This window comes from Cadophora gregata (assembly GCF_030347475.1).
Source record: "Cadophora gregata isolate MNR1 chromosome Unknown scaffold_4, whole genome shotgun sequence".
NCBI classification, from domain to species: Eukaryota; Fungi; Ascomycota; class Leotiomycetes; order Helotiales; family Ploettnerulaceae; genus Cadophora; species Cadophora gregata.
Window position 1 is genome coordinate 409,014 of NW_026695927.1, and position 20,786 is coordinate 429,799.

At 48.5% G+C, this 20,786-nt stretch overlaps 9 protein-coding genes across 9 annotated transcripts; 4 read left to right on the forward strand and 5 right to left on the reverse strand.

Moving 5' to 3' along the window:
* Positions 1-643: 643 nt before the first annotated feature.
* ONS95_009872 (uncharacterized protein) lies at positions 644-4,559 on the reverse strand (the record flags this gene model as incomplete). The annotated part of the gene is made up of 1 exon (XM_058503435.1): positions 644-4,559. The coding sequence occupies exon 1, from the start codon at positions 4,274-4,276 to the stop codon at positions 644-646; it is 3,633 nt and encodes a 1,210-aa protein (XP_058360147.1). The 5' UTR covers positions 4,277-4,559.
* Positions 4,560-4,575: 16 nt separating this feature from the next.
* Positions 4,576-6,199, reverse strand: ONS95_009873 (uncharacterized protein). Its single transcript, XM_058503436.1, has one exon. It carries the CDS (start codon positions 6,189-6,191, stop codon positions 5,127-5,129), a length of 1,065 nt encoding a protein of 354 aa, XP_058360148.1. The 5' UTR covers positions 6,192-6,199; the 3' UTR covers positions 4,576-5,126.
* A 209-nt stretch (positions 6,200-6,408) lies between these two features.
* Positions 6,409-9,058, reverse strand: ONS95_009874 (uncharacterized protein). The gene is made up of 4 exons (XM_058503437.1): positions 8,045-9,058; positions 7,492-7,981; positions 6,853-7,445; positions 6,409-6,803 (listed from the first exon to the last, which is right to left on the reverse strand). Exons 1-4 carry the CDS (start codon positions 8,372-8,374, stop codon positions 6,720-6,722), a joined length of 1,497 nt encoding a protein of 498 aa, XP_058360149.1. The 5' UTR covers positions 8,375-9,058; the 3' UTR covers positions 6,409-6,719.
* A 208-nt stretch (positions 9,059-9,266) lies between these two features.
* ONS95_009875 (uncharacterized protein) lies at positions 9,267-11,175 on the forward strand. The gene is made up of 2 exons (XM_058503438.1): positions 9,267-9,598; positions 9,651-11,175. The coding sequence occupies exon 2, from the start codon at positions 9,828-9,830 to the stop codon at positions 10,569-10,571; it is 744 nt and encodes a 247-aa protein (XP_058360150.1). The 5' UTR covers positions 9,267-9,598; positions 9,651-9,827; the 3' UTR covers positions 10,572-11,175.
* Positions 11,176-11,551: 376 nt separating this feature from the next.
* On the reverse strand, positions 11,552-13,430 carry PFA3 (palmitoyltransferase for Vac8p). The gene is made up of 2 exons (XM_058503439.1): positions 13,120-13,430; positions 11,552-13,076 (listed from the first exon to the last, which is right to left on the reverse strand). Exons 1-2 carry the CDS (start codon positions 13,313-13,315, stop codon positions 11,788-11,790), a joined length of 1,485 nt encoding a protein of 494 aa, XP_058360151.1. The 5' UTR covers positions 13,316-13,430; the 3' UTR covers positions 11,552-11,787.
* Positions 13,431-13,682: 252 nt separating this feature from the next.
* Positions 13,683-14,938, forward strand: ONS95_009877 (uncharacterized protein; the record flags this gene model as incomplete). The annotated part of the gene is made up of 2 exons (XM_058503440.1): positions 13,683-13,792; positions 13,843-14,938. 2 exons carry the CDS (start codon positions 13,683-13,685, stop codon positions 14,936-14,938), a joined length of 1,206 nt encoding a protein of 401 aa, XP_058360152.1.
* A 444-nt stretch (positions 14,939-15,382) lies between these two features.
* On the reverse strand, positions 15,383-16,123 carry ONS95_009878 (uncharacterized protein; the record flags this gene model as incomplete). Its single annotated transcript, XM_058503441.1, has 1 exon — positions 15,383-16,123. The coding sequence occupies one exon, from the start codon at positions 16,121-16,123 to the stop codon at positions 15,383-15,385; it is 741 nt and encodes a 246-aa protein (XP_058360153.1).
* Positions 16,124-16,892: 769 nt separating this feature from the next.
* Positions 16,893-18,247, forward strand: ONS95_009879 (uncharacterized protein; the record flags this gene model as incomplete). The annotated part of the gene is made up of 2 exons (XM_058503442.1): positions 16,893-17,408; positions 17,528-18,247. The coding sequence occupies 2 exons, from the start codon at positions 16,893-16,895 to the stop codon at positions 18,245-18,247; spliced, it is 1,236 nt and encodes a 411-aa protein (XP_058360154.1).
* A 1,082-nt stretch (positions 18,248-19,329) lies between these two features.
* On the forward strand, positions 19,330-20,185 carry ONS95_009880 (uncharacterized protein; the record flags this gene model as incomplete). The annotated part of the gene is made up of 5 exons (XM_058503443.1): positions 19,330-19,540; positions 19,606-19,727; positions 19,777-19,837; positions 19,887-20,024; positions 20,079-20,185. The coding sequence occupies 5 exons, from the start codon at positions 19,330-19,332 to the stop codon at positions 20,183-20,185; spliced, it is 639 nt and encodes a 212-aa protein (XP_058360155.1).
* Between the last annotated feature and the right edge of the window lie 601 nt (positions 20,186-20,786).

Genomic DNA, 20,786 nt, shown 5'->3' on the forward strand with positions numbered 1-20,786 from the left:
GCGCAATGAGATGCCTCCGGACCATTGGGTCCGGGAATTGTACAGATTCACGTATCTCGGCGCAAACTCATTTTTTTGTGTTTATCCCTGCCTGTATGTGTACTCTGATTGAATGATGTTTTTACGACGTTTACGGTCTTTGGAGATTGGGATTGGTGGTCTGGCTTATTATAAACTGGATGGGAAAATTATGAGGATGAGGTGGGAACGGAAAGAAGGAGTTCAGGCAACTCTCTCTTTACCTTCTCGTCTGGTGGTTGAGTGAGTGGCTCTACCTGTTGAAGCTACTAGGCTCGGGTGTAGAAACGTGATACCCAATATCGATTAATACCTTCTTCGATTTTATTCAATAAAACACAATCCAAAACACGATTTGATGTCTATATTCTGTGGTCACCTCTGTCTACCATCTCTTGTAATTTGGCTCTTAAGTACTGTGGAGATTATATTACATTCTAGGATATCTTCAACATAGTATACCTTCAACTATATCCAATTGATTGTCAAATTATGTTCAACGCTACAATGCTACGCTATACAGACGCTCTACAATCTTACTTATGCTGTACTCATATATATGCATGCAAACATCTACTCACAATCTCCACTTCTTGCTCCCCTGACGCCTTCTACACTCTACACTCTACGATCTAGGACTCGCCACATCCCCAACCCCATCACCACCCTCTTTCCCCTTACCATCTTCCTTTCCCTTCGCCAAAAACCTCTCAATCTCAGCCCTATCCGTCCCCTTCGGACTCGTCGCCGCTGCCGTCGCTCCTCTCCCAGCAATGGCCTCTGTCCAGTTCCAGCCTTCTCCTCCGCCAGTACCACTACCACCACCGCCGGTCGAGAAGGGTTTCTTCTCAGAAGAAGTGCCACCCTCCCCATCATCACTATCGAATTCACTATCCGCCCAATCGCGCTCGCTCCATGCAGTGTCGCTCTCATATGTATATCCTGCACCAGTACCACTAGTAGACGATTTCCTACTCCCGGGTCCATTCCCGCCAGGAGAGGGTAATGGAACCGTAAGCGAAGATCCAGAGAGCGCTTTAGCGAGACTGTTTGGTCCTGTGCTTGTCCCCGGTGCGGTATTCGTGCTTGTTGCGAGTCCAGTGCCGGAGCGAGGGAAGTTGGAGAGGGATGTGATGAGCGGTGGTAGATTGTCTGTTGCTTCTCTGCGTTCGGAGTCGGTGCGGTCGGATTCGGTGAGGGGTTTGGGTGGTGTTATCTCATCCTTGTCCCGATTGCCATCATGGTGGGTGGCATTCTCGTTCTTGTTGTCACTTTTTGTGTCGGGATCGTTTGTCTCCCCGCCATCCTTTGCAGGTCCTTCGTTTACGCCTTTTGCGCGCTCAGCATTACTAGCAACTTCATCCCTCGTGTGCGCAACGTCGGAATCAGAAAAATGCGTATCACACACATGATGGATCACTTCCCATCCGAATGCGTTCGCGAACATGCGGCGGACGATGATGTTATTGTGAGCGTCGGGCTCGAGACGCACAAGGACTTTTCGCCAGGATAAGTCGCGGTGGTATGCTCGGGCGATTTTCTCCTCGACTTTCATGGCAGAGCCGTCAATGACTTCGCGAGGGTCTTTGTCCGGATTGGTGTGTCGTGTGTCGTCGTAATCGTGGGTTGAGAGTGTGGAGTCGGTGTGGTTGATGGTTGGGGTAAAGGGATCAGATGACTGTGATGATTGCGTTGACGTTTGAATGGACGAGCGACGACGGAGCATGAGGGAGCTTGTTGGGCGTTTCTTAAGGGGAGGTGGAGGAATATCGGAGGGGTGATAGACTCGGTCGTGGAAGATTGTTCGGGGGCGGGAAGAAGGGTCGATGAGGAAATCTGTAGGTGGGAGAGGAGGCTTGATGATATCGCCAGCGGATTCGAAAAACGTTGTTTTGGGAGGGGCGGAGAGTCGATCTGGATCTTCGCTATCCTCGCCCGTTGTGGCTTTACCATGCGCTTTTTTGGGCGAGGGTTCTTGCGTTGAGATGGATGGATTAGAGGATGATTCACTTCCTATTCGGAGAGTTTGACTCCTCTTGTAGATCTTTGTATGTTTGGGGTGATCATTGTGAGGTTTTGGCGCGGAAGAAGCAGCAGGCTGGAAAAATTTCATGATGCTTGCAAGTGGTCCAGCATTATTGGTTGGCTCAGCTGTTGATGGAGGATGGCGAGCACCAGCAGAGAGAGGACGGTCAAGACTCTTCAAACTTCTGGCATCATCATCAACAGTAGCGTATGGCGATGGTTGAGGGACGTCTCCTCCATGCCCTTGTTTTGTAGGAGTGTTGGTCCCAGTTTCTTCCGACTCGCTGGCGTAGCTCTCTGAGAACGTCCTTCCAGATGGAGAGCTGGAATTCGCACCAGTGAGCTCAGCCCATCCCCAGCTTGCCATAGTTCCAACCAGGCCATTCTCTCTCCTTGCTTTCTCAACACGACCCAAACCTTGCCAGTCTAGGAATAGCAGACAACTCGTTCTCAAAGGAACAACTCCATCATTGACAACATTGGAGTAAATAGTCCTATTCCTGAACTTCTTCAGCACGACATGAGCGGGTCCAGTTGGCAAAATCCTCAGAAGCGGTTTGGACTCGGGTGCTGTCTCTCCATCAATCTTTTTGTGTGCACTCTCTCCAATTCCACCAACAATCGCACCCCATCCACTCCTGGCAATGGTGGGTGCTCGCCACGTCAGACCCAGATCTTGCCCAGTTCTGCCCACGAGACCAAAATCCAATGCGAACTTGACATACATTGGATTCTCATTGCTCAATCCCAGAAAGGGTGAAGCTAGAGAAATGAAATTGATAGGCTCAATCTTGTCGAAAAATTCTGGAGAATGCTTCTGGATATACGCAACTGCATAGGTCTGGATTAGACCGCCCAAGGAATGGCCAATAAAGCTGATACTGGTGATTTTATACGCCAGTTTCTTCCCCGCGAAAGGTGCCTTGATAATAGAGCTATGTTCGTGTGTCGGCTGTCCGGGTGCCTTGCTCGACGCTTTGGCAGCCGGCTGTTCTGGCTTGATGGCATGTGATAAAGCTTCAACAGTCGATTTCTTCGTTACCGGCTTATACGGCTGGTCCGGGTATGTCATCTGCAAGACGTATTTGGCCAGTCTCTTACCTAGATACTTGATGCCCCTTTCTGTTCGAACAGAGTTCCCGGAGAAGCCTCGCACAATGACTTCTTCTTCATCTTCGCTATCTTCTGCTCCCTTTGGATCGTCTGCGTGTTCTCCTGCTGAAGCCACGTTTTCAGCAGCTTTGCTCTCTTTCCTCTTCTTTGCCTTCCGTATTCTAGCGTCAATCTTGGCCTTCCTCGCTGCCTCATCAATGCTCTCTTTCAAAAACAACATATCTGCACCTAAATTGCTATGCAAGCCATGTGTCAAAACCACCAGATGTACTTTCTTCTGTCTTTTCGTGCTGTGTCCCTGCTCCTCTTGCGGATCCTTTCCTTCGAGCACAGGTTTAGTCGTCCCCTCCTTGCCTGCACCACTTTCATTTCCCGCAACATCATCTTCTACATTGTTCCACTCTGGCATCCTTGGAGTATTCCACAGACTTGCCGTATCGTCCACCTTCACTCTTATAGACTTACTGAACACACCCTTGGCCAATCCACCATGATGCCCATGTCCGTGCCCGTCCCTTACACCCCTTCCACCCCCTGGTCCATGCTGGTGATCACTCACCTGGCCCGGTTGACTTTGTGCTCCATTCCCACTCGCCGTCAACGAGCTCGCAAAGCCAAGAGATAGACTCTTCTCATCACGCCCAAGCAATATCTCGTAGTGAACTGCTGCGGAATTCGAGAAAATGACCTGGCTAGACACCTCGATGATCCAGCTCACGCTTTTCTCTTCCTCCCTATCCTCGCCATGTCTCCCTTCCCCATCACCACCTCTCACAGGACTCCTTCCTTTGCCAGCGCTTTCTCGGACGCTCTCTGGCACAGTCAGTTTGCACGAAAAGTTTCCCCCTGCCTTCAAGTTCGGTTCGAACTCTGGTACGCCATATGTCCTTGGGTTTTCGAATTTCGCATTTGGATGGAAAGTCGCCGGGTACGCGGCGGTGTAGAGTGTGTATGGCCCATGAACGAAGGCGGCACGCAGTGCGATGGCAGAAGTATTCTTTATCTTGAGGTGTAGATATTGAGGAGAAGGCAGGATTCGGTCGTGGGCTGGCGTATAGGTTACTGTGTACCGTACAACTTCGCCGATTTTGACGCTGCCGGTTTGGTGAAGGAGGAGCATTTTGGAGCGAGGTGGGATGTTGACTTGATCGCTCTATCTATGAGTGGAAGTGGCGAAGCGGTGTATGATCATTCGTGGTTTTTAAACAGGTTGTAACAGAGACATATTTGTGCTCAAAAGAAGGCTGTATTTCTGGTACTGTCGTTGGCATAAGAAGATCGGAAATGTCGGGTTTGTAGGATGTTGTTATTCCTGGTGATCCGGTGAGCGAATGTTGCACGCGGGCACCTCCCACCCACGTAGCCAAGCGCTAAGAAGCCGAGGGTTCGGGTAGGATCCGAAGTACTTCCGAGCTGACACCTGCATTGACTTGCATGGGTGCGGATCTTGGGTGTTGAACGACGGGAAAACACCTATAAAATACTCTCTTATACATCCAAATATGTGCAAAATACAAAACGGATGCACTTGTTGGTGTATGGACAGTTTTCCAGTTCTTCAGCATGTGCATAGCCAGTTGACACTTGAAATTACAGATAGCTCGCTTCATTACTGTGGGCTTGACCCAGATACTTCAAGTGAGGGTTTTCCTTTATCTGTATAAAGGGTTTGCATTGTGAACATCGGTTGAACCAACTCCACAGTCTAACTGATCACTTACCCCTGGATACGCAGTGAAACTTCAACCTGCCATCTTCAACAGGCTGCATAATGAGGCATGACCGGAGAAGACTACTAAAGGTATATGAAACTGTACAATCATTTTGGTCAAACTGCCATTGAGGCGAGTCATATCCCCACGGATCGAGCGATATCGCATCTGCTGTTTTTTGAGTTATTCTTTCTTCATTTGAGCACGAGGATAAGCCCAGTCAGTACCGTGACAAAACTACTAAATGGCAGAAGCACATCAGTTGAATACCACAGTCTTGGACCCATTGAGCAGCACCCGCTTCTCTGTGACCCACTTGACAGCATTCGCCAGTACCTTGCTCTCAACATTGCTCCCCTCAGTCGTCAAACCCTTCGGACTCAACCCATGGTCAACCCTTACAACATCCTGCTCAATAATCGGACCCTCGTCCAAATCACTGGTGACAAAATGGGCAGTAGCACCAATAATCTTGACGCCACGATCGTACGCCTGGTGATATGGCTTAGCGCCTTTGAACGACGGCAAGAAGCTGTGGTGGATGTTGATGATCTTCCCGGACATGGCGCTACAGAGTGCTGGAGAGAGCACCTGCATGTACCGCGCCAACACGATCAGGTCGATGTTGTGTTCCTTGACCAGCTCGAGGATCTTGCTTTCCTGCTCGGCCTTGGTTTCAGCCGTGATGGGGAGATGATGGAATGGAATCTTGTAAGAGGCTGCTAGAGGAGCAAAGTCTGGGTGGTTGGATATGATGAGAGGAACCTCGATCCCGAGTTGCGAGATCGATTGTCGGAAGAGGATATCGTTCAGACAGTGCCCGATCTTTGAGACCATGATCAACACACGTGGTTTTTGAGCTGTCGATGAGAGGTCGAAGTTCATGGACATTGGCTTGGCCGTTTCTTCAAACGACTTTCTAAGCTGGTCCACGTTGATCTTGCCATTTCCTTCCGCGGTATCAACTTGAGCAAAGTGGACACGCATGAAGAAAGTCTTTGATGTTGGGTCTCCGAACTGTTGCGAATCGACGATATTCAGATTGTGCTGAGCCAGAAATCCAGTGACCGCATGGACAATACCTGGCCTATCCGGACATGACAGAGTCAAGATGAATTCATCAGCGCTGACCATTTTGATAGCGCGGGGTTTCTTGGATCTGCTTGCAGATGAGGCGAGGTGTCGTGCGCAAATGTTTTGGGGATGTAAGATGATTCGTTGTGCTTCGGCTGGCCGCAATTGGCGAGTCAATAGTCTTGAACTGTTTGCAACGGTCAATCCGCGTGCTCGTATGCAGAGGCCGACTCGAATCTTACTTGCCATTGACTCACAGTCCGCTTGATGTTATTCCGTGGGTACTAGTTGAAATTTTGCCTTTTGAGTTAGTCATAGCGACACGTGACCATGTTTCGGCTAATTGTGGATTGTTGTCTTTGAACCTGAGTAAGGGGTGGTTCTCCTCGACCCTGGTCTTCTGAAATCATATCTGGACTGGTGAGCCAAGTTGAAATGCACGAAACAAATATACCACATTGTATAAGATGTTTCACAATGTCAGATTAAAACAGTCCTATGCCAGGATTTTCATCTTGGAGAAAGTCTCGCCTGTATTAAAAGTATATCTGGTAGAGCTAGGCAAATATTCTTGCTTCACTTTCATGTCATGACCTAGCAGATGCCCATTGCAACTTCGTAGAAACGTAAAAGCTCACTCCATCCCTTCCTTCAATGGACGCAAGTGTGTAAAATTGCTGGTTTTGCCATGCAATAAGTGCAAAATGCTCATTCTCTGACAATATATTTTTGAATCTTGCCAGGAATTTGTGGCAAAGCGAAAGTGCTGCATTGTGCTCAAAACACCGTTCCATCGCTTAAGATAGCAATCGGCGGGCACTGGGTATTTGGGCGTGATATCTCCGCCATTTCTCGTCCTCCCTTTCAGAGTTAGCCAGCATCGACGAAGCGGAGAAAACATAGAACATACTTTCCAACTACCAGCCTCTAGCATCTGCGGTAGCGTCAATCTATCAGGGCCCTCCAGATCTAGCTTCTTATTCACTTCCTCGAGTAACAAATCCAAGAAGCCAACAGTCACTGCTCGCCACTCAACGACCACATCATCATCTGGAGTGAACATGGGCACTACTTCTATGCTTCCCTTACCACTCTTAGCACCCTCTTCCTTAAAAGTGGCCAACCCTCTCTTCTCATCGTCTGGCTTCAACGTAAGTAATCCCGTATCGATAAAAAGGCCGCCATTCCGGTACTCAGGCAGGCCAGTCATGAGTTCCGCACCTGCGAAATGGATGTGGATGAGTTTGGTCATAGGTTGCATAAGCGAGTAGCAAAGCCATTGTGTGAGTTTGTGGAAGGGGACTATTGTCTCCCAAGGGGCAGTGGCTGGTGTTACTGGGAGAGTGGAGAGTGGCCAGGCATCGCCCAGGGAGGTGTTGTCGAGTGTTGTACGAGATGGAGGCCAAATTGGTGCCAGTCCGTCAATGAGAACCGACCAAAGCGTTGGGAGAGGAACGATAGGAATGGAGGAAGCTTGAGTTGAGGGATGAGAAATGAGGTAGTCTTACATGTTAGTAAGTGGTAGTTTGCAGGATGGGGAAACACATACCGAGCATATTTCCTGGTCTCGCATCTGCACCAAAGAGTGCCTGGTTGTTTAATGCATTTGCAAGTCTCATCAATAGTCCTGTCCGTCCCTCCAATCCGGCAATTGGGTTCTGTTCTGATACTTGTAATCCCTCTGCCATAACCTCGACGGTCAACGTCCTCAAACCCTCTCCGTCAACTTGATGTGGCTGGCTCTGGTTGCTGCTAAACTTTCCGGCTTTGAACATTTCTAAGCTTGCGATTGCCAAACCCTCACTGCGTCTATATGTTTTCCCATCCTCTCTGCTCTTGTACGACCAACTGTTTCCTGCACCGGCATCTAGGAGAACAGAAACAAGGAAGAGGTCCAAGAGTCTGCGACAACGTTCGGAAGGATCTGTCTCGCTCCCCCAGCTCTCTAACATTGCCGCGATTCGGTCTCGTCCGCCAACATTAAAGTGCTGCCATCGTCCGTGAGGAGGAATACTTGCATAATCTGGAGCAAAGTCGCGCTGCATCAATCAGCATTTTCACAATTGAGAGTTTTAAAATGTGTCGGTATGGGGCAAACATACCTTGATAACAGAGACAACGAAGTTGGTCGTGTCCTGGAACTTTTCCATATCAACATCGAAGTGATTCAATTGGTTCCTTTTTGCCTTTCGCAATACTATTGAGCAGCGTTCCCTCACTGCGCCAATACTTCGCAGGTACCCCGCCGCATCGACATGTGGATCTGGGGCCTTGGGCATGGGGATCTTGGGTATATTCGGGCCCATCTTGGTAAAGACTGGTGTATTTGGCGATTTGAGAGAGGATTGTGAAGATGTCGAAGCGTTCTCAAGAGAGTTTCCAGAAGTCGTAGAACCAGACATTGGCTTTTGTTTGCGGGAGAAGATTCCCATGATGGAAAGGGAAGGTGGGCGTAGAGTGGGAGTGGTAGGTCAGTCTGGTCAGTGAGGGGTTGAATGCGGGCGCCTCCGAACGATCAACACGAGGAGTCAAGGGACTGGCTTATCGTGATGCCGTGCGCAATTGATAACGGATTGGCCTGGTCGAAGCTCTGCTCAGGCGTCGCGCTCCACCAGTTCTCTCTCGGATCTATGCCGGTGTGTTGCGCGAGCTCGAGTATCACAGTACTTTGAGCCTGGATGGCAGGCTGTGACGATGTTCTTCGGAGGTTTTGAGAGATCTGCAGGGCAGATAGGGGGGTTGGGCTTTGGCTTTTGGATGAGGTGGGAGCTGAGCCGATTGGTGTGCGATCCAGGGGAAACGCAACGGATCAAGGTGAGGGGAGGGGCGTGATTCGTCGATGGTTTCCAGGCCGAAGTGGTGTGCTGCAGTAACGTTCAAATAGACAGGAGATGTCCTATTGCGGGTTTGTTTACGAGGGAGAGATGGATGCGCGAGGGAGAAATACGTGGAGGACAAAGGACAGGGTGGACCAGATATAAAGAGGAAAAGGCCGTCGAGGACCTGGCTCGAAATGGATTGGTCTATACCGAGGGAAGGGAAGGGAAGGGAAGCCAGGGAAGGAAGGAATATTTTGGATCAATAATACTAACTTAAGACTAAAAGTAATATCGGGGTCCTGCCCCCATCTAGCCCGCTGCTGCACGTCGAGCGACCCAGAACCTGTTCCTGTCACGTCAACAGGACTAGAAAGGGAACGCCGCTTCCTGATTCGCGGCCTTGCTTCTAGACGTCTCCTCCCCTTACTCCCCCCTTTTACTAGCTCCCGCCTGTCTCCACCCTAAGGTTCTCCACCCTAAGGTTCTCCACCCTAAGGTTCTCCACCCATTTTTGTCTGTTCCCTTATCCGGCACGGCTCATGGACTTGCTCCCCGCCGGTCGACCAATCCAATCCAATCGCATCCACATGTTGCATTCCGGGTTGGTAAACGACTTCATTCGCAGATGGATGTCGAATCAAAAGCTTACCTATTTGATGAAATACCGACGAGCAGGTTCGTGGGTCAAGAAAGTGTCGCGTCCTTCGCACTGGAATCATGGTCCATGGGTTCTAATCTCCACCACGACCGAGGTCTCAGATCAAGGCTTAACTAAATCGCCATTACTTGCTTCACATGGAGGACCTTCCTTGTACCTCCGCACGAAACTACACCTAAGTAAGTAACGGATACGTCGTATCTGGTAGCTCCTGTTTCTCAGTAACTTTAGTGTGGCGGAAGAACCCTTTCCAAGCCCGAAGCCAGTCCTGTCACAACCCATGTCAACATTGCCTTGGCCTAGCTCACGTGGGTTCGTGATTACGTAGCTCCAGGTTGAAGCTTTGGTTCTCGCGACATCAATTTGCATCTTTCCTAAACCACAACGCACCTATTCCAGAAGAACACAATGCCTTCTTCATCCTCAGACGAAGATGATGCAATCTTTCAATCACACTACCGAGGCGATTCGTCGTCAAGCTCATCGCCCTCACCACCAGCTCTCCAACACAACTTCTTCGCGCCACCGTTTTACGGTCGCCCACCAACACCTCTCCCACCCTCTCCTTCCCTCACCTCCCTCCTTCGACCATCTCGCCCCACCACTCCCGATACCTCTGCCGATGAATTAGAACCTGTACCCCGTGCCTCACCGAAGGTTCCAACATATGAATATTATGGCTTCGTGCTGTACCTGTTCTCATCCCTGACCTTCCTCATGTACCTCCTCTGGTCCTACCTGCCCTCGCCTTTCCTCCGTGCGCTAGGCATAACGTATTATCCGGATCGGTGGTGGTCGTTGGCCATACCGTCGTTCCTGGTCATGCTGATTGTCTACATTTACGTGGCGCTGGCAAGCTACAATACAGGATATCTTACTCTACCTCTTAGTAGCATTGAGACGATCATCGATGATGCAGCGAATGTGGCGACAATTGATGGAAAAGGGAGACAAGCAGCGAGTAATATTGTGAAGGAGAAAGACAGGGGACGGGATAGGAGAGAGCGACCTGAGAAAGAGAGGACAATCAAGGATTGGAGGGCACTGTGGAGTCAGGGTACAGATGCTGTGATGGATGTTCCATTGGGAGGAGTATGTGAAGTCCTCTATGGTGAACTCAGGGAGGATGTAGACGATGATGAGACTTTATGATATGGGCAGGGTGATTAAGAGACGATGCCACTACTTCGCAGCGGACTCGAGATCATCTCCATGACTCTCAATACTTTCGTCATGTCCGTCCATGTGTCATGATGCCAAGGCAAAACACAAGCCCCATGATGGTTTCCTCATTTGCCTTATTTACCATGCGTCGGGCCGACCACATCTTCTTCTGGTCTGTTTCCATGGTCACGACGAAAAGATTGGCCACAGCAGCAATGTCGGGTCTGAGCACAGGACGTCAGTAAAGTATCATTACTTTACATATAACAACTAAACCACTATATCCAATTTCACGAGATGGGAATCGTTTGTCGTCTACTGGGCTGGGAAAACTGTACCATGTAGTCGTTGTCACACCCACGGATCTTGAAGAAGCTCGGGACTACAAAGATGCGGAGCAATGATCCGGAATCACGCATGTTCCGACATGTAAGCGAGGACTGTGAGGACGGGAATGATATGTCGCTTACGAGGAGGAGGACCAAGAGAGTCGATAGGCAGGCAAAAATGTTTTGCGTGCCGTACGTAGAGGTTGTTACAGAATCAGTGGACTTTTACATGTTGAGAGACTGAATTTGGTCATCTTGAATGGCGTGGACCTCTTGAGGTGCAATGACTGAGTATTTCTTGCTTGCCAGAGTCTACAATTTAGTATCATATGGGGACAAGATATGGCATTTGCCTGGTCTGTTTTGCTCTCTGGAGAAATCTGTGCTTTTGCAAGTGGCTCACAATTATACTGTTAAGGTGCCAAGCCATGTGATTACTATTTCGGACATCATGGAGAGAATAGCTCATCTGCCAGTTTACTATGGAGGAAGAATCCTGGGATGGTCTCCAGGAGCCAAATCATATCACTACAGCTCCAGTCAGGCCTGTATGGCTTGACGCTCTCCTATCAACAAGAGTTTGTATGAGACAAACCCCCATTCAGAGTATGCGGAACATTTATATTAAAAAATAGAAGTAATGACCAGGAAGGAAACCCTCTCCGACAATCCCAATTCCCAGGGTTTACGATACATGAACAGAACAAATCATCGTCATCTCGTAGGATCCTATGTCACTTTGAACCTTAAATAATACAAATATTGAAGGTAATATGTAGATGCTAAGGGTACATGCAAATCATAAATGGGGTATGATACATCGACCTGCCTAGGTAACGCCAACCAATGATCCCAAATACAGCCATAATATACTCTCAATCAACGCCACCATCGTCAATGCCATCCCAGCCCCGGACATCATCCTTCTGCCTGGCAAGCGTGTTCCCTAACAATGTATTCGTGACAACACCAACTCTCTGAGGCCAACCGTGTGTAGCTTTACGGTCCAAAGCCCTCCTATCAGCCTCGTCTTCATCACTACTAATATCATACTGGTCTTCTGGGTCCCTCGATCGTAGGTTGTTCATAGGAACCGAATCGTCGCTATAATCATCTGGATTTCTCCCCAGCAGTCTATCCGCTTTAGATTGTGTCCGATTAGGATATGAGACATAATGTCTACCCGCACCATCACGGACAGGCGGTATTTGTGGGGTTGGGTCCGCTCCCCAGCCAGCAGCGTGTTCTCGTTGTCGTTGCTCCTCCCTCTCCCGAGCGATCTTCTCTCTCGCTTCCAACCATTTGGGACTGGCGTCCCAACTCCATCCATCGCCAGTCGTGTTGCAAATCGGGAAGAACCACAACAACTTGCTTGGTCCAAAGAGATGCTGCAGGTTTCGCTTCCGTCCCAAGTCGAAAGCGCTTGGTAGCTTTTCAGAGTCTTGCTCATCGAGATATGCTTCGTATCTCTCCCTCGCTCTAAATCTCTCCAGCGCATCGTAGGATTCGTGCCGCTGCCCATGCTGGCCAGGTTCCCCATTCATGTCTCGCTGCTGCTGCTCGTAGCTCGACTGAGAAAGATGTTGGTGCTGCTTTCTTAGAGGAGATAGATATCTCGTTGTCTCCAAACATTCAATGGTAGTCTGACCTCTAGAAGCGAGAATGATATGCCACCCTGTGAATCCAGCGAGCACCAACCCTATTATTCCAGAGATCACAGCTAGCATCACATAGTTGATCGGCATCAGCGCATCCGTGTATTCCCCTTCGGTCAGGATCTCTCTGTAGACCCAATAACCTGACACTGCGAAGTCGACAAAGCAGAAGAGTGTCGTGTAGATCAGGAATAGAAGAAAGGCTTTATAATTTCGTAGCCCAACACAGGTCGCTAGCCATGGGCAGTGATGGTCCATTTTCAGGACACATGTTTTGCATGTCGAGCAGTGATGTGCTCGATCCGGCTTTCGCGCCTGACACTTCTTGCAGAATCTCATTTCCCCATTTGATTTGACTGTGAAATTGGTAGCAGCCGGCGGCGCGTTTGTTGGTAGTGTGCTATATCCATTACTGCTAGTTGTTGTTCCTGGGCTCGTAAAGACTGCAGTCGTGTAGGACCAGTTCAATAGGATGTACAAAGCGATACCTAGGACGGATGTGCCGGTTCCTAAACCGTTAGTACAGAATCTACACCAGACAATAATTCATACCCGTCCATGTCGTTTTTGCTTGCAGAAATCCAATTGTGGCCTCCACCCATACGGCCCAAGTTGTAAGAGAGTAGACGAATAGTAGGGGGAAATAAGTGGCTCCTAAGCAGACATATCGTTCGCATTTGCGAGCCCACTTTCGAGGCATTCTGTTCGGAGATCTTGAAGAACTTGGTGGTGCCAATGTAGCCATCATGAGAAGTGCATGGTGGATATTGAAGAGGCGGAACCTGGGAGGACTGGAGTACAATCCTGGAATTGAGACTGTTTGATGATGATGGAAAGGAGGCTGAGTCGGGGTTAGGCTTCCCGAGACTCCGGGGTTGTACCTGAGGCAGAAGGAGAAAGGAAAGTGAAATGAGTGAGAATGAGTCGATCCATGTCTTATCGTTATCAAGAGTCGTCATGATTGGATAACCAGTAGAATGGCCAGCCCACTAAATTGAAATGCCACCACAAGGCTGCAGAACTTCACCCCTCCATTCCATTTTGTTTTTATAAGCAGCATAGCAGGGCAGGACTGGGTCAATTTTAAAGCATTATTTTGATCGTCAACAGCCACCATGGGTGCGCAACAGTCTTCTGGTGCAGGAGCAGGAGCTCAGAATAACGAGCCAGCCAAAAGATGTTACTATGAAGTGCTCGGGGTTGATCGCCATGCGAGTGAGGACGAGTAGGATATTTTTCCTCTCCTTTTGAAGTACAGGTACTAAAGTCATACAGAATCAAGAAAGCATACAGAAGAAAAGCCCTCGAACTCCACCCCGACAGAAACTTTGGCGATGTGGATAATGCGACGGCCAAGTTCGCAGAAGTCCAGTCTGCCCATGAAGTATTATCGGATCCCCAAGAACGAGCCTGGTACGACGCACACCGTGACTCGATTCTGAGAGGAGGGAGTAATGATCCTGCAGAAGATCACTTCCAACACAATGTACGACTGACCAGTGCTGGGGACATTATGGGCTTGATGGGCAGATTCAATAAGAGTATTCCGTTTACAGACTCCCCGAATGGTTTCTATGGAGTACTCCAGGATACATTTGTCAAACTCGCCAGAGAGGAAGATGCAGCTTGTGACTGGGAAGGACTTGAACCCGTGGATTATCCCGAGTTTGGAAGCATGGCAGACGAGTACGACGATGTTGTCAAGCCGTTCTACAGGGCTTGGATGAATTTCTCGACCAAGAAGACATTTTCCTGGAGAGACGCATACCGAGCATCAGATGCTCCAGACCGAGCGACTAGACGCCTGATCGATAAGGAAAACAAGAGGCTGAGGGATGAGGGAATTCGAGAATTCAACGACGCCGTCAGATCACTTGTCGTCTTTGCCAGGAAGCGAGATCCAAGATTTATTCCAAATTCGCAAACGGAAGCAGACCGACAAAAGATTTTGCGAGAAGCCGCCGCAGCCCAAGCTGCTCGGTCTCGGGCTGCCAACCAAGCGAAATTGAACCAACACGTAGTCCAAGATTGGGCCCAGTCTCGACAGCCAGAACCCGAAGCTCTGTCAGAGTCTGAAGAGTCAGAGATAGAACAGATTGAATGTGTCGTCTGTCAGAAGATTTTCAAAAGCGAGAATCAGTACAAATCCCATGAGAAGAGTAAAAAGCACATCAAGGCTGTCCAGCAATTGCAAAGAGAGATTCGATGGGACAATGCGCGTCTGAATCTTGACAGCCCAAGTGGCAGTGAGCCTGCGGTGCCTGTCTCCGAATTGGACGGGTTGGACATTTCTGGAAAGAAGGAGCCAAATCCTGACGCAGAGAGTACAGCACCTGACGTGCATGCTGATGTAGAAGTTAAGGCTGATTGAGGTACATTGTGAATGTACAACGGTCATATCCTCTTCTTTGACTAATTCTGTCCTCGAATCGTCCAGGATATCCAGCCAATCCGAGGTACAGGCCGAGATCCAGCTTTCTGCCAAATCTCCCAGTGCCAGGGGACCAGTCTTTGTAGACAGCGGCGAATTCTCGAGCAAATATGTCCAGGTGGCATATTTTACACCCTCACACGCTCAGAGTGGAAGGACGGTTGCATGCAGGAATCAAGTCGCGATATCAAGTCGCAACTTGAATCTTGGAAGATTCCTTGTGGTTTGCGGCCAATCCATGGAAATTACCGCCACAATCTAGTATAATGAGTAAATGAGTAACACTTATAATACTCCATAACCAATGCATCTGCACTCCTATACCAATACAAACCCCTGTAAATCCAACTCCGATCCAATGCAGCAGTGCCCAACTCCTGGCTTTCACACCTCAACAGCACCCTCTGGTACTCCAGCTCTACTTCTCAACCTCCTTGCCAGAAATCTCATCAGCGGTAACATCTCCTCCCTATTCCTGGGCATCGAATCATCCGGCTTCTCCCACTTCACGTACTCCACATCCGTGAACCTCGCCTTAATCGCATCAACTGCGCTCCTCGTGACTTGAGAACTTCTACTTCCTCCGCATAGAACAATTGGGGTCTTGCATTTGGCCGATGCTGTAGATAAAGCAGACGAGCCAGGTAATCGTCCTCCGATACTAATTACTCCACCCAGCTCCTCCTTCTCCAAAGAAGCAAGATGCAAAGCCGCCATACCGCCTTGTCCAAATCCTAGAAATAGAATATTTCTTGACTGAATTCCACACTTCTCTCTCAAAGCCTTCAATACAATCCCACCAAGCACGCTCTCCACCATCTTGAACCCGGCATCAGGATCAGTCTCTCCCTTGCTTTCATCAACTAGAACATCATCTCCCCAGTGAAAAGCTGGCGTGTCTGAGCCTGTGAATATTGGCGGGATGGGATTCAGACCGCGGATGGATATACAGGCTGTTTCTGGTAGGTTGAGATTTTTGCCAAGGGAACTGAAAGAGGCTTGTGTGTCTCCCAGGCCGTGGAGGAGTATAAGGATATTGATAGGTGATCCGGATGGTGGTGGAATGATGTCTAGGGTGAGGTTTTGAGGGAAATCGGCTTTGGTGGGGAGGCGTGATGGTGGCATTTTGAATTTGGTCAGGTACACTAATCGGTGAATTGTAGAAGGGCTATTGAATATTTCTTGATGTCCTCCCAATGCTGGATGGCAAGCCTTCCTTTATTCTTGAGATTTAGATGAAAATAGCTTCGAAGCGAATCTGAAAGATGGTGTTCGGCTCAATACTTTGCGGTTGACAAAATAAACTTCTGTCGCTCAGAATTCACCCCCACAACTAGCACAACTAGCGCAGATCGCCCGCCATAGACCCTCTAAACAAGCTTCTATCGGATACTAGTTCCAAACTATATATTTCTGTAGCTGCTGCGCATTATCTTCTATCTTATATTATACGTTTTATAGATCCGATTTTAAAAAATACTATCACGTGTAAGATCCTAATTAGTCATATCGGATTAGCGCGAGTCTGCGAGCGATAATTCGACTTGATTAACTAGACCGTGGCGAAGCGAGGTCCGAAGGCCCCGGAGCTTGCGGAGGGCCGCTAGGGAAAAGACCTCGTATTTAATGTTTATTGGAATACTGCTACCGTCCTGCGCTTGATCCTTTGCTGGACTCATGAATGGCTTGAGGCTGTGGCACAGCAGAGGCCAAACGATCTAGACTGAACGCCGAAGAGCGAGATTCCCGAAGCTCCAAGAGCGAAAGGACCGAGATGTTGGGGTGACAACAGAATAAGATAAACCATTTACCACCCAAATTCGAATCATATATTGCCATCATTCGCCACTGTCCGCTGTCTCTACTCCTTTTTCCCTAGCCAATATTTGTTGAAATGGCAGCGAGCAAGAAAATTGTCATTCTCGGCGGTTCTTATGGAGGAATCTCCACAGCCCATTACCTTCTGAAACATGCAATCCCTCATCTTCCCGGAGATGGCTACGAAATCGTCCTGATCAGCAGATCATCGCAAGTCATGTGTCGGCCAGCTTGTCCTCGCGCAATGATCTCCGATGACATGTTCGACCAAGCCAAGCTTTTTGTCAGCATCGACAAACAGTTCGAACAATATCCCAAGGAGAGCTTTACTTTCATTCATGGATCAGCAAAGAGGTTGGATCATGAAAGTCGGGTAGTGAGTGTGAATCTGGCATCTGGTGACGTTGAGACAATTGAGTATTATGCTCTGGTGATCGCAACCGGTGCATCGACAGCCTCGCCGTTGCTTGGTTTGAATGGCGATGCAAGTGAATTGAAAGCAGAATGGGAAGCCTTTCGGCAAGTCCTACCGAAGGCGAAGACTATCGTCATATCAGGAGGAGGTCCTGCTGGGATTGAAGTAGCTGGTGAGGTAAGTGTAGCTTCTCAGACCATTTCCCCCCTTTTTATCTACGACATTTGTCACGTTTTCATGATCCTATCTCATGTAACCAGAAATGAACGCGCTGACTTCTGTTTGCTGAACCATAGTTAGGCGAATATTTGAATGGCCAACCTGGCTGGTTCGGTGGAATATCGACACATCCCAAAGTCTCAATTACAGTCTATACTGCTGGCTCTCAGATCTTGCCTGTTTTGAGACCATCCATTGCAAAGAACGCGGAAGATCTTCTCTCTAAAGTTGGTGTCACTGTTGTCAAGACCACTAGGGTCAAGTCCGTCGATGCCATTGGTGGAGGAGATGTTCATGCCACCAGCAAGGCAATAATCTCACTCGACGATGGGAACAGAGTAGAGGCCGATCTATACATCCCTGCTACTGGCACAAAACCCAACACTGACTTCATCAATGCTTCACTGCTCGCTTCGGATGGACGTGTCGATACCAACCAATCGACATTACGAGTCGACAAAGCAGGACCCCGCGTTTATTCGATCGGCGACGTGTCTTCGGCAGCTCGGCCAGCAATCCATCTCATCCTCGATGCCATTCCCGTTCTCTGCGGTAATATCAAAAGAGATCTGCTCCTTGACTCAGCAGTTAAAAATGGCTTAGTTGGAGAGGATCGGATGTTGAGGGAGGATACTCGAGAGACTCAGATGGTGCCTATTGGGAAGAGCAAAGGTGTTGGGGCAGCGATGGGGTACCGCTTACCTAGCTTCTTAGTGTGGTTGATCAAGGGGAGGGATTATTGGCTATGGAAGACGGGTGGACTCTGGAGTGGGAAGCAATGGGCGAAGGAGACGTGAGGGTATCGTGAGCCAGTTTGGACGGGTCGAGGAAGGAATGTATATTCTATAAAGTCAGATTTAATCAACATTCATGTCATAACCTAGCGTTAAAAACAGATATTGTCCTCATATAGAGGCGACTTGTTGACATGATAAGCAGTTGTACCCTGCAAGGCATATGCTTACCTGTCGCAGTTGCCGTGATAACTGGCAGCGGGGATCTTTGTGATGATATCTCAGTAATATTCGAAAGGGAGAAGCATGCTTGCGTAAATACCGATCGTTTGAGCCCAGCCTACACCATGCTTCATAGGTTACTTGAACCGGCAAATATGATTTATCCCTGATCACGTGGGTATGTTTACTTTCTTTCTGTGCTTCGCTTAAGTGGCTGGTCCATCCTCTGTCAGTTAAATGCCGAATGGAAAGCCGACTCGATATCCCAGGAACTCTTTGTAATTTCATCCCGCATCTAATGTGCAAGCTCTTTGGACATAGAACATAGTGGATGATGTTGTGCTACAGTTGTGGATACACGAGCACAGGAGCCACGACGTTCCTATTGCAAGGCTAGCGTCCACTATTCCACAATGCGTGTTACACAGGTACTGTGTATTTCTCACCGTTTTTCTTCACAAAGCTGTGCATTATGTTTACTTTAACGCTCAAGCAACCCACACCAGCAGTTCTTGATCCGGAATTGGGTACCGAGTCATGAATGAAAATCCACCTTCCACCAAAGTATCCACAAAGCCAGACTTCTGGATTTAAATCTAGGCTCAGGTATCTGGTAACTAGAACTCATAGAATGCTGTACTACGGAGCTGCGTTACACTGGTAAGACTCATATCCCAGATACGAGTTCTAGTGAATGGTACATACGTGCCGAGAAAGAAGTTCCACTTCAGCTCAAGTATGCAAAGTACCAGATATTAAAAATAGAAAGCAGTATACTGATTACCAAATGACGAATATTGGAGCTGAGATGCATGATATACAAGAGTAGCTTCGTATCTCTGTAGATCATTCTCATCGACCACAGGAATCTCAATTTCTTCTCACACTCTTCAGAGAACTTCAACGAAATAGGCTTCATCGCCATGCTCATCACACTCAAAATCCAGCTCGCCATTTTGGCTACAATTTCAACCGTATATGCCTCTCCAGTGGAGGATCGCGCATCACGAAAGTCATGCGACAATTACTCGACCGCTCCTTGTAAATGTCCTGCCGGAACCACATTTGGCAATTCTACTACCTTTGGATACATCGGAGCTGCTGCAAAAGACCTGTACGACATCGCAGCCAACTGTACGTATCAAAATACAAGATTTGTGTTGTAATGGGTAGCTTGGTTTGGCTGACATATCATACAGTCTACACCACTGACTATCTTGGCCTTACCCTCGTGAAGAAACAGGGCAATCCGAAAACAGTTGGAAGCATCAGAACACTGAACGTTACATACAACAATAGTACTTACCAACTCACTGAGCCGGTATGAGTCTTTCCTAAGTAATACTTCACAGACGGACTGACAAATATAGCTCAATGTCTATTATGAGACAAGAGATGGAGGTTTCGAACAGCAGTTCAATTTGTCCACCGGTAAGTCTCCATGCAAAGCAAAATCGCATGACACTGATCATGATCCAAGTTCCTCTCACCGTCCCCGCTGCCCAAGGTGGCGGAGTCTTCGGTGGCTACTGGGTAACAATGCACGTCCAGCAGGTTGCTGATCATGTCAGCTGGATGAAATGGGGAGTTTACCGCTGTGTTTCTGGCAATCCTTTTGGTAAGTCTGGTCTCCCCAACGAATGTCTTTGAAGTGCTGACAGGAAGTAAACAGACTTCACTGGCTTCCATGAGGTGAACATGGCAGGTCTGTCGGAGACTCTCAGAAAGAAGGGAAAGTTGGTTAATAAGAGCTCGGTTCCTTACTCCATTGGAGATTAAAAGACATAATCTGAGGGTTGAGATTTAGCTCCATTGCGGTTCGCCCGAGGCTTAGATACGGACGTTGGGTAGTGATCGTTGTGGCGGAACAGGTGGTGTTTGATAATTAGAAAATGCATATCGATGTTGTATCGATGTGATATAATATTTACTTCCATATGTAACTGATGAAATGGGGCCAGATTTTCCCAGGCTAGACCAAACTTACTTGCCGAATAGATGAAAACAGATACATGGAAATCCTGAGATTACTTTGAAATGCTCCACTCGAGATTGGCATAGACAGTTACTTCTGTCCATAGTGTTCCCCGATCCAGGTTGTCCATCTACACATCGCTGACGAAGCACTCCACAAGCAATTTGATGGATTGCCTACTTCTGGCGTCAACATTGAGTTTGCCACTTAAAGGTTCTGTGTCTCACCAGACTTGCGATTCAATTATTCCTATTTACGAGAATTGAAATCTTCCGAACATGGGTTCAAATCTCAACAGATATTGTAGTACTGGTTAACATTCTTGTCAGCGGCATGAATCCCGAGGCTGGGACGGCTCAGGGTCGGGCCCTGGTGGCATGCCAGGTGATGGTGGGATTGCCCCGC

Bases quoted from the DNA above. Each gene is read 5' to 3' on its own strand.
- ONS95_009875 (XM_058503438.1), top strand. From the start codon at position 9,828: ATGCCTTCTTCATCCTCAGACGAAGATGATGCAATCTTTCAATCACAC.
- ONS95_009874 (XM_058503437.1), bottom strand. From the start codon at position 8,374: ATGGGAATCTTCTCCCGCAAACAAAAGCCAATGTCTGGTTCTACGACT. The intron at 7,982-8,044 runs GTATGTTTGCCC...TGATTGATGCAG, and splicing joins TCGTTGTCTCTGTTATCAAG to CGCGACTTTGCTCCAGATTA. The intron at 7,446-7,491 runs GTATGTGTTTCC...CTAACATGTAAG, and splicing joins GAGACCAGGAAATATGCTCG to ACTACCTCATTTCTCATCCC.
- ONS95_009873 (XM_058503436.1), bottom strand. From the start codon at position 6,191: ATGGCAAGTAAGATTCGAGTCGGCCTCTGCATACGAGCACGCGGATTG.
- PFA3 (XM_058503439.1), bottom strand. From the start codon at position 13,315: ATGATGGCTACATTGGCACCACCAAGTTCTTCAAGATCTCCGAACAGA. The intron at 13,077-13,119 runs GTATGAATTATT...CTAACGGTTTAG, and splicing joins AGCAAAAACGACATGGACGG to GAACCGGCACATCCGTCCTA.